Source organism: Bos mutus, chromosome 28 (genome assembly GCF_027580195.1).
Source record: "Bos mutus isolate GX-2022 chromosome 28, NWIPB_WYAK_1.1, whole genome shotgun sequence".
Taxonomy (NCBI): Eukaryota; Metazoa; Chordata; class Mammalia; order Artiodactyla; family Bovidae; genus Bos; species Bos mutus.
The window spans coordinates 35,236,024-35,248,443 of NC_091644.1; the positions used below are offsets into that span (position 1 = coordinate 35,236,024).

Genomic DNA, 12,420 nt, shown 5'->3' on the forward strand with positions numbered 1-12,420 from the left:
CTTGCTACATTAACCAATTATATCTCAAAATGTGCACTTTTAAAGTCCTTATCAGCTTCCTACAAATGTGTGTCATGGTGGAGGAGGACAGACTGATGTATATACCAAAAAAAAATTAAGAGTCATAATGCATATTTTGCCATCAATGTTTTTACTAAATTCTGTGTAATATGTCCATGAGTTGAAATTACATGAGAAAGCAGAAAAAAAGAACAGGCAGAAACAAATGATTTTGAAATACTGATACTTAAAATTATTAAAATGTAAAACTAATCATGAGTAATAAAATAACATTGAAATGAACATAAGCCACTTAAAATTTTCTCCTTCCTCCCTCAAGTATGTTTGAACAACTTTTATGATTTTCATTTCATCACTTTTATCTTCATGTGTTTGTAGTAATGCTTTATTAAGATGACTAGTCATAATTTTGTTATTCAAGTAATAATTGACAAAATTTAAAATCCAACTTGTTGTCTATAATTTAGCATATTATGTTTTATTTTTAATGTAATTCACCTCCACTTATCTTAGAAATGAAACAATCCTTATATTTGGAGAGGAGTGTTTAATATCCACTATTACTTTTCTATTCCATTCAAATTAGAATAAAAAGTTTTCATAAATGGAAGAAAAAGCAGCTTGAACTGGCTGGCTATTGACAAATGCAATAGCACTTCAACTGCTAAAAATGACTCACGTTAAAAATCTAAACATTTATATCAAGGGTCCTGAGGGCCACATCCAGCTTGGCACCTATTTTTGTAAATAAAGTTTTACTGAAACAAGGCCACACATTATCTCTAGATGGCAGACACTATGGCAGAGTTGAAGAGTTGCCCCTGAGACCCCAATGGCTTGAAAAACTGAAAATATTTACTACCTGGCCTCTCACAGAAACTGTTTGCCCACCCCTGATTTACCTGATCAGTTTGTTAGCATTGTGTCCCAATATAATTTCCAAAACTTAATGAACAGAAACAAAATAGATCTTTCAGTAAGACTCTGATTGAAAATAATTAACATTGGATTGGGCAAAAGAGAGTTGGCCTTTATGAATTCACCTGACTTCATCATAAACATGAAATTCAGGGATTAAATATATCAGTATAATACAAATAAGGGAGCTCCCAGGAAAATCTGAAGAATCAACCCTTCCAAGGTAGGGTAATGAGCCTCACCTTTGCTGGCACTGATGGTCTGCAGCACCATCTCAGCAGCACCGCGGTCATGGAGCCTGGCTTGTTGGTATAGAAGCTTTTGCTTTTCCATTTCTTTTTCCTGAACACAAATCCCAACCATTTATGTTGCGACTATCATTAAGCAGAGTAGCTTTCTATAAACCATATTTTCATCATCTCTTCATGTATGGGCTCTATGACAACATTATGGACCATTTCAACACCAACAATGTTATTCAACAGATGTTAACATAGTCAGCTCTTGATTTTTCCCTTTATATTTCTTGTGATAGACTTTTGGTACTTGTTTATCAGGATGAATTTTCTTAATTTTAATGACTGGATTAGTCCAAAGCCTGTATGATACTTTTGAAGTACTATACTTCATCATTGAAACTTGCACTTTCTGAATGATACATTTGTGCATCAGTTTGTCATGTTTTTAATCATCTCCCAAGTCATGGCCATAACTTGATACTGCTCAGCAAATGGCTTGAGTTGCAAGTTATCACTGAGTGACAGAAAAACATCAACTGAGGACGTGTTGGAGTTTAAGCAAAATTGAAAGCTGATATGGATAAAAAGGTAGGCTTCAACTAAGTAGTGAACTTATGATAACAGATCTCCCCAGTTCCCCCCAAAGAATAAAAGAAGCAATGTGCCTTTATATTTTGTATTCTCAGGTGGTAACAAACGATACTGCATGGTACTGCTAGAGCAATGGCTGGAGATTGTTCTTTTCTACTTAAACTACCACTGAAAATATACAGAAGGAAATCAAAATAAAATATAAAGGCACAGCAAGTTCAAGACTGGTAGGATCATTCACTTGAGCTATTCAGTTCGCTGGAGAATTGAGACGGAACCAAGCAGTATAAGTTGCAGAATGAAAGTTGCATAGAGCCCTATGACAGCGCGTCCATCAAATGGCGTGGTAGAGAAGCTTAGTCAATGGGACATGAAACAGTCAATTAGTATCATGTCCATAAACACAACGGCCAAAACATATATGACCTAAGAGCAGGAAGAGCTGCAGCAGAAGTAGCCAGAGTGACAGCTTTGCTGCCGTAAACTTTCCATCCAAAGTACGGAAAATAGACACTGGAAGATGGAAGAGGTTTAAAAAATGAAGGCTTGCTAGTTACAGAATATGAAAAAGAAAGTAAACTAAAAGGAGGGGGGGAAGAAATGGGCTCAAACAAATGAAAAAAGAAACCTTTAAATCAAAAGCAACCAACACAGACATTTATGCTGTTACCAGAGAGTTCTCGCCGAGGCTGGCAAATTTGTCTCTTAAATCTTTGATAATATCGTGCTGCGAAAACAAAATTGATCAGGGTTTTTTTCACACTATATAAGAGCTCCTGTGATTAATTTTATTTTTTCTTAAATTATGTGATAGGCCTAAATGGAAGCAGAGAAAAGAAAAAAAAAAGGCAGCTTTGCTTTATATGTAGCCATGCTAACATCTAAAAGGTTTGCCTTCATGTTTAAACCTCTTCCTGTGAAGTCAAAAACAAAACGAAAACAAAACCACACAGACACACAAAATCATACTGTAATTACAACACAGTTTGAGAAAAACTGAAAGAAGACCCTTTTGTCTGCTCTTCAGGTGTTTTATAAAATTAGTGAGCAACATTTGATTCTTCCTTTTAGACCCAACAATCTTTGACTTTCCTCCCATTGCCAGAGCTATTTATGGAACTTTTACTTCCCAGTTTTCCCTTTGTGAAAGGCTTTGCCCGGAAAACAGTGATAAGAAATTATTGGCTTAAGGAACTGCACTATAATTTTTATCAACTAAAGAAGCAAGGGAGCTAGAAAGAGTGATTCTTCTATTGACTTAGTAGAACATACAAAGATAGTCATCAAGACATCCAAAGAAAATGGAAGATGCCAGCATGCTGTATATTCTTGAGGAAAACAATAACAAAAAACAATGGCCATTGGTGCTCCAAAAGTAGGTAGACCAACCCAAAGATCTGCCAGGGCCACTTGCACAATAGATTCTAAAGTCACAACATCCTCTTTAGTAACTGAAATCACTCATGATGGGTAGACCCTACAAGCACCAAGAAAGACAAGGTATCAAATTGCCTTCTTTACAAACTTAACTCCCTGAGCAAAGATTACTCATTTTTCTCATATAATATATAAATTCCAACAATAATGCTTTGGGGGAAATTATGAGACTCATTTGAAAAAAAGATGTTGAGCAAAAAAGATATGCTGATCTAGAAGTGGGAAAATTATTTCATAAAGAGGGATCGACCACTCTTTTGAATTTCTTCTGTTAGACTGAATTGGAAGCTCTCTCTTCAGAACATCTTTAATATTAGTTATTTTTGTACTTTGTTGTCCTTTGAGGATTGCTTCTGGGTATATAAAGCTCCAGGAGTTGGTGATGGACAGGGAAGCCTGGAGTGCTGCAGCCCATGGGGTTGCAAAGAGTTGGACATGACTGAGTGACTGAACTGAACTGAACTCTGGATGTATAATTTAATCTCATTAGAAATTTGATCATGACATAAAAAAATAAAACTTTGAAAGGGAAAATAGAAAGTTTTCATGCAATAAAATAATGGACTATGTGGAAAAAAGTCTTCCATTTTATATCTACTGCAGATTAGCTTTTCTAAGCATACTGGAGACAGATCTTTTAAAAGTATCTTACTTGGGGAAAACAGCAAGTATCTACTATAGCATTTCTCCAAGTAAGATACTTTTAAAAGATCTATCTCCAAGGAATCCTACTTTTTAAAAATAGTTTTAAAAAGTAGGGTTCCTTGTCCCTTTCCACTTCAAATTCCATTTGACCTGCCTAAGGGTGTTATACATGCACTATACCTTCAACCTATTGTTTCAGTCTTTAAATTATTCCAAGGTCACAAAGGAAGGTTAGGGAAAAAAAAAAAAAAAAACAGGAACAGCTCCACAATTTGAATTTTCCCTTAGGCAAAAAGTTCTGATCACCAAAAGCAACCAAGCATTATCAGCTCTTTTCTAAATAAGATTGTTATGAGTTTTTCAAGGTCAAGGGTGATCATATCTCAGACCTATGATAAAATCACAGTCATTGAATGGAAGTATTCAACATCAAGATTTGCTTCTACTATAACTGAAGTCTGTAATAAAATTGCTAATAATCCTCCACTTTGTCTTAAGAGTGGCTCAAGTCTTTAGCACTTGATGGAGGGGAGGGAGGGAGGAAGGAAGGAAGGAGAAAGATCTGAAGGAAAAAAAAGCCATTCGATTCTTCAGAAATTTGCTTTATATGAGAAAAAATATTGAGATAAGAATAAATTAGGGAAGTGCGTAATCACCCAGCGCCAGCGCTGGCCGGCGCTCGCGCCTGACACTGCTCAGGCGCTCAAAAAAAAAAAAAAAAAAGAATAAATTATACCATCCCTTGCTTCTTGATGGAGAAAACAGTTTATCCCCACAATAGAGATGAAAATATGATGACAGCAAAGAAATTCACACTGTTTCTGAAGGACCCTCCTGATTTCATGGAAATCACAGTTTGAGGACAACAATTCTATAGCCTATGCATGCTACTGGCTTGCATTTTGTTGCATTTTCAAGTCTTCAGCAACTAGTGAAAAGGTTTTCATATGTTTTCGTCTTAAACTGAATATGAAAGCTGATTATAAGTGGAGAGAAATTTCCAAGAGATGAACCCTTTCTAAAAAAGTCATAATGTAGTAATGTTACAAGTCAATATTAAATCATCTTATTTGGCATCTTAAATGTAGTCATAATCTACAAGGTGATGTTGAGACTTAGTATTTCAAGAAGAAAACATCAAAATACAGAAGATTTAATTAAATAACTAAGAGGACAAAACTGAAAGGCAGTGAAATAATACTAATAGTTTGGTTTACAACATAAACAGGCCAACTCAGACTAACGAAGAAACAAAAGTGATAGGTAACAGTCACATTTCCAGAGATTCACCTAATTCTGTTCTGTATTCCAGCTTCCAAAACTATGGATTAGCCATATTCATATATGGGTGACTCCCAGTGCTAGGGAAACACTTAAAGATTATAATTTTACTCAACAATGGATGGTTCCCCAAATTTTTAAGTTTTCACTTTTTAAAAAACCAAATGTACATGGAGGTTTCTAGAAGTAAAGCTTCATGAGGAAAAGGATCACTGCTTGTTTTTTTTATATTAAACACGAACCAGTACACATACACTGAATACCCAGTAGCTCCCTGCACATTAAAGATGTTCAAGAATGCATAAATGAATGATGGAACTGAATAATGTGATATCATTTAGTATGCTAAATTAATCCAAAACTTAACAAACATTTTCTTTTATCTGAAGAGCTACTAAGTTAGTAACGTGAAAAGTTTAGTTTCCTTTTAGTACATGGTCTATGAAGTTGAATTATGCACACACAAAAAAAGAATAATTCTCAAACTGTAGTTTTTAATTCATTTAGCAGCTTAATTTTTTCCCTGTACCTTTCATTACTACACATCCTCTTTGTTGCTGAACTATCAAATGGTACAATAATCTTCCAGAGTTGTTCTCAATAGGATGGTAAAAGTTTGTAATGTTCTCTTTAATTTAAAAAAGTGTCTTTACCCAAAATAAACTTTGTTTAAACACCAAAAATTTACCAATATACGATCAGAGACAACAAAATCACTAAACCAGAAAAATTTAGTTCAGATAATGTGTTGGGAGGCTCTGAAAGTCAGACTTTATGCTTTACTTCTTCCTGTATCAGATACACTTGCATTTCTTAGAATATCATTTTCACTAGATTTGGCATATTTAGAACTAATTAATACTACCGTGAACTTCCAGATGTTCAAGCTGGTTTTACAAAAGGCAGAGGAACCAGAGATCAAATGGCCAATATCTGCTAGATCATTGAAAAAGCAAGAGAGTTCCAGAAAAACATCTATTGCTGCCAAAACCTTTGGCTGTGTGAATCACAATAAACTGTGGAAAATTCTGAAAGAGATGGGAATATCAGACCACTTGACCTGCCTCTTGAGAAATCTGTACGTAGGTTAGGAAGCAACAGTTAGAACTGGACATGGAACAACAGACTGGTTCCAAATAGGATAAGGAGTACATCAAGGCTGTATATTGTCACTGTGCTTATTTAACTTATATTCAGAGTACATCATGAGAAATGCTGGGCTGGATGAAGCATAGCTGGTATCAAGATTGCCAGGAGAAATATCAATAACCTCAGATATGCAGATGACACCACCCTTATGGCAGAAAGTGAAGAAGAACGAAAGAGCCTCTTGATGAAAGTGAAAGAGGAGAGTGAAGAAGTTGGCTTAAAGCTCAACGTTCAGAAAACAAAGATCATGGCATCTGGTCCCATCACTTCATGGCAAATAGAGAAACAGGGGAAACAGTGGCAGACTTTATCTTTTTGGGCTCCACAATCACTGCAGATGGTGGCTGCAGCCATGAAATAAAAAGACGCTTGCTTCTTGGAAGAAGTTATGACCAACCTAGACAACATATTAAAAAGCAGAGACATTACTTCACCAACAAAGGTCTGTCTACTTAAAGCTATGGTTTTTCCAGTAGTCATGTATGGATGTGAGAGTTGGACTGTGAAGAAAGCTGAGCGCCGAAGAATTGATGCTTTTGAACTGTGGTGTTGGAGAAGACTCGAGAGTCCCTTCGACTGCAAGGAGATCCCACTAGTCCATCCTAAAGGAAATCAGTCCTGAATGTTCACTGGAAGGACTGATGTTGAGGCTGAAGGCCACCTGATGTGAAGAGCTAATTCATTTGGAAAGACCCTGATGCTGGGAAAGACTGAAGGCAAGAGAAGGGGACGACAGAGGATGAGATGGTTGAATGGCGTCACCAACTCAATGGACATGAGTTTGAGTAAAGTCCAAGAGCTAGTGATGGACAGGGAAGCCTGGCGTGCTGCAGTCCATGGGGTCACTAAGAGTCAGACACGACTGAGCAACTAAACTGAATACTATGCTGGGCTCAGTTGGTAAAGAATCTGCCTGCAATGCAGAAGACCTTGGTTGGATTCCTGGGTTGGGAAGATCAGGCTGGAGAAGGGATAGGCTACCCACTCCAGTATTCTTGGGCTTCCCTGGTGGCTCAGCTGGTAAAGAATCTGCCTACAACGCCGGAGGCCTGTATTCCATCCCTGGGTTGGGAAGATACCCTGTGGAAGGGATAGGCTACCCACTCCAGTATTTTGTCCTGGAGAATTCCATGGACTGTCTAGTCCATCGGGTCATAAAGAGTTGGACATGACTGAGCGACTTTTACTACTATGCTAAAGCTATAAACCCAGCTGAGTTAAAATGATTTTCTAATTCAAAATCCTATTGACAAATTTATAATATGCAACAAAAAGCTCCAGTAACCAAGTACAAAATGAAAGGAAAGAATGAGTAACTCTAATATCAGAGGTTATCAAATTAGCAGTGTTATGCTGATTTATCATTAGAGGGCATGCAGTTTGTCCTGAGTACCATGTTGACTTAAAACAGCCTTCATCTACCTATTTGTTTGTTTAAGCCTTAAAAGCACTGGATACTGCCTTGACTACAGAGAATAAGTGCCTATGCAGTCTACTAAGAGTGTCTGACAAAGGAGAGAAAAAGGATAATAAGGTGACTTATGACCTCCCATAAGTGCAAACAGCTGACTCATTGGAAAAGACCCTGATACTGGGAAAGACTGAAGGCAGAAGGAGAAGAGGGTGACAGAGGACAAGACAGTTGGATGGCATCACTGATTCAATGGACATGAACTTGGGCAAATCTGGGGAGGTGGTGAGGGACAGGGAAGCCTAGCGTGCTGCCGTCCATGGGGTTGCAAAGACTTGGACACAACTTGGCAACTAAACAACATGACCTCCAATCACAGGAAGGAATGGTTAGATGAGAAGGTGCCAGAAGGTTGGAATAATTAGAAGAAGCAGTTAGAAGAAATTGTATCATAAAATGATCACAGCAACTCATTATTTGGATTTTGAGCTCTCCCAATTCTAGTAGTTCAAGTATTAATATTTACAATTCTAAGTTTTCACAAATGGTTATTAATCCCACCCCAGACTAACTCTTAGCTACACTTTAAGTACTTGACACAGTCTCAAATTCCCTGCCAGGTGTTCCCTGCTTAGCTGAGAGAAGGATTTTTCTTGAGACTGTCTTGAGGATTCACAGACCATCCATTCTTCAAGACACCTGGTGCTTATTCTACATTAAACTATCCCATGACGGCATCTATACACCTGGACTTTATTGTATTAATTCTCAAATAATTACATTTACTGAATTACCAAGGACCTTTTTCATTATATCACACATTGTTATTCCCAAGAAGGTCCTCCGGAAGAAAAATGCTTCAGGTATTCTTTTTTTTTTTTTTTTTTTTCCTGAAACAAGAAGATTGTCTCTGTATTTTATTGATAAAGCAAATTTTTACATTTATATGGTTTTATGTTGACTCCTAGAAACCCTGGCATCAGTAGTACTAACAACCTGCAGCAAATTAGCAACACTGTGGCATGAACTTCTGGATTACTCATATTCTTAGAAGACCCCTAAATGCTTTCCATCTCCCAATACATTTTTTCCTTTATCTAACTGTATTAGGTATAATTATGTGGTATTTTAAATAACAAGCTAGGAAGTGATAGAGATACATATACATGTACAGAAGCTAGACATTTCCTATAAATCATTTTTATTGTGAAATCCCTACACTAAAAAAAAATGGAGTTTTTCTTTTTCATTCCTTCAGAAAAGATCAGAAGAAAAATAATCAAAATTTGCATGCTTCTAATTGGTATTTATGCACCTAGAAATCTATAAGAGTTTTGAAATTGTCCTGAAAAATGAAAAGAACTTCTGCAAAACCAGCAAATCAGACAGTTTTAAAGGTGGATATTACCCCTTAGAAAATAGCTCAAAGCTTTCAGTCCAAAGATGAAAACGCTGAGGCAATTAAATATGACCTGCTGAAGGTCATCTGGTTAGCATCCAGATGAGAACCCAGATCTCCTACCTTATGAGGTTCTGCACTCACTATGCTGAAAAATTTCCTCTGTGGACTTCTCTGGCTTGATTTTAGTAAAGAAGGGAAATTCTTTAAAGGGAATTCTAAAAGGAAATACAATGATATATGATAATAGCAAATACTTAGAGCTTGCTATGTGATATGCAATGTTCTGAGTGGAATATGTATATAAATTAACTTAATCCTCATCACAATCCTATGAAGTAGAGACCTTAATTAGCTCCATTTTATAGATAGGCAAATTGAGACTTAAGATTACATATCCATATGGTGGAGCTGGGTTCAAACACAGGTGGTCCATTCAAGTGTCTATGCTCTTAATGATTCTGCTGTATCTCATTCCCTGTACATAACGTGGTCAAGCATAAGCTTCAACTGAGATTACGATTATTATTATTTTATTTTATGTGATATTAGAGCATAGTGGATTAATCATGTTGTGTTAGTTTCAGGTATACAGCAAAGTGATTCAGTTATACATTATCTATTCTTTTTAAAATTCTTTTTTTCATTTAGGTTATTACAGAATATTGAGCAGAGTTCCCTGTGCTGTATAGTAGGTCCTTGTTGGTTATCTATTTTAAATATAACAGTGTACACATGTCAGTCTCAACTGGGATTATTTTTAAAAACAATAGCACATGAAGTCAAATTATTGTGCATATCAAATGCACAATTAGCTGCACAATTAGATGTTTAAATATGTGTTGTCTACATATCATAGGCTCTTTAGGGCTACACATTCGTGTGTATAAATTAACATATACAATTTAGAGGACTGTGCTTTGGGGGAATTTTCCTTGTATCAGGACCAGTACTCTAGCCTACCCTAAACCCCCTTCTCTCTAAGTCTTAGCAATTTGTCTTGCTTCTGAAGTACAGTGGCCCTAGAAACAGTTTGTACCAGTTATTCGTTTATGAAAGCTAACTCTTAGCACCATGACCACTGTCTAAGGAGACCACATACTGATGGAAATGGAGAGACAGCAGTGCCTGGACACCCAAGAGGTTGAACCCAAGTTGGTTCTGGTTTCCCCAGGGGTCTGCCTTCTGGAAGAGCTGATTAATATCAGGAGATAAATGAACAAATTAACACCCTGTGACCAGAAGTGCCCCCTTTTGCCCAGGAAGTACCATTCCATGATGCATATGGCTTCTTCAGGGCCATCTAACACAACCAAGCAAATAGCTATACTGCTGGTTTGCTGTGGTTAACTAGTCAGCTCAAGAATGCATCACTGTGTTCTCTCTGCCTCCAAGTATCAGTTCTCTCTTTCCTCACCCTTACTTCCCTAAGACTGTTAACAACTCCAACAAAGTGCTAGCAAATAACCTCTTTGCTCTGTTTTCTACAGAACCTGGGCTAAGATGGGAGGGTATTACTTGAGATCAACAATTTCAGTATATAAAAATGGAGTTGGCAGACTGCAACAATAAGCATGAGTATTAGAGAACACTGGCCATGATAATTCCTTCCCCCTTTCCCTTCAACCGTTCAACAGTATGACAGCAACTCAACACTCTAGAGTCCATATGTTGATACCACAGAGCTTCTGAGGAAGAAACTAAAGAAGTATAAACTTTCTTAATAAAAGAGATAATTATTTCCATGTTTTATAACCATAGATGTATCTCAATTTTTAAAATATTTAATAGTTCTCTTTGGTTAAGATTCATGAAGTTATTATAATTTAAATTACTGTGCTCTTATAAACAGGAGTAAATAAGCCCTTCAGAGATTAAATTATGAGTAGCTATTGGAAAGGGAACATCTTATAGTCAATTCCTTACCCCCAAAATGAATTCTATTCAAAATTAGAATCATTGGAGGGGCCAAATAAAAGTGTTTTTATCATGGTATTTAGCTATACAACATCGGTCCTTAAGACATTTTAGACCTAAATTGATTCCTCCACATGTAATCATACATTCTTTGGAATGTGAGCTGGGTATTGCTCTAAGTATTGGGTGGGTATGATTTCGCTTTAGTTATATCTGAGGCCCATCAGGGAGAAAACACAGATTAATCTAAATTTTTATTACAGAATATCAACTCTGCCACAGCCATATTTGGCACTGAAGACACAAGGAATTCTCCTTAATCAACAGTACAGAATAATAGGACCTCAGGGACTCACCAGAGAATTCATCTGTGAAGTAGAAACTGGGCATTTGCCAAAGGATGATGCAACTTGCTTAATATTGTACTTGAGAAAGATGGTCTAGAAAGCGAGTTAATGGTCCATTCCTCTAGATTACTTAAGCTTCACTGTCATTAATCTAGGTTTTTCCATAACTAATAAATCTATATTATAGCACTTAACATTCCACAGAAATGCCTTCATTGAATTATCACTGAACGCTGCACCCTCAGATTTGAAAGAATGGTAATAGGAGAAGTAACCATTGGAACAATGTTTCTGTATGTTTTGAAAAATCTTAATTTAAAAATGTGGTCTGCTCTGTTACCAAAGTTTCTTGTTGTTCTAGGTGAGAAAAACCCGTCATGCTCAGAAAAGTTACTTGACTTGAAACATTATTATTTCTTATTATTATGTGTTTCGCTTATGAAAAATTCAAAGGTCAGAAAAGCTCTGGACTGTAGTAATTAACACTCTGGGTCATTGCTGAAACATTTCTTTCCTTTCAGTTAATACTGGCTTCTTTATCAGATTTAACTATCCCTTTGTATAGTTTTTGGAGAAGGCGATGGCACCCCATTCCAGGACTCTTGCTTAGAAAATCCCATGGACAGAGGAGCCTGGTGGGCTGCAGTCCATGGGGTCGCGAAGAGTCGGACACGACTGAGCGACTTCACTCACTTTCATTTTCACTTTTATAGTTTTAATATTAAAATAGCCTGAAGTCAAAGAAATATATAACTACTAATTATGCAATAAAATTTTTAATAATTAGTTGTAGGTAAATATACATATATTACAGATTAAGCTGGGAATTAAATTATCAACTTAAATCAGGCAAGTTTTAACAGGATCTCATCAGTAAAACACATGTGACGGAAGAAAAGGGCTGGCTAATACCAGGCACTTTAGCCTCTACTCCTTGTTTTCCATGTTTCTTGAGCTTTATTTAGTTTACTTTATTCCTCATGGAAATTTTCCTTATAATGCTACCTTTTTAATCTACTTCTTTCTTCTTCTCAGTATCTTTGTAGACAGAGAATTTAAGTAGAA

The 12,420-nt window shown here is 36.5% G+C and overlaps 1 protein-coding gene across 1 annotated transcript in view; it reads right to left on the minus strand.

Moving 5' to 3' along the window:
* RYR2 (ryanodine receptor 2) overlaps positions 1-12,420 on the minus strand; it is an 819,609-nt gene that overhangs the window by 93,551 nt on the left and 713,638 nt on the right. The window contains exon 82 of the mRNA XM_070364567.1: positions 1,182-1,281. Within this exon, the coding sequence (XP_070220668.1) occupies positions 1,182-1,281 (100 nt within the window). The remainder of the gene's footprint in view (positions 1-1,181; positions 1,282-12,420) is intronic.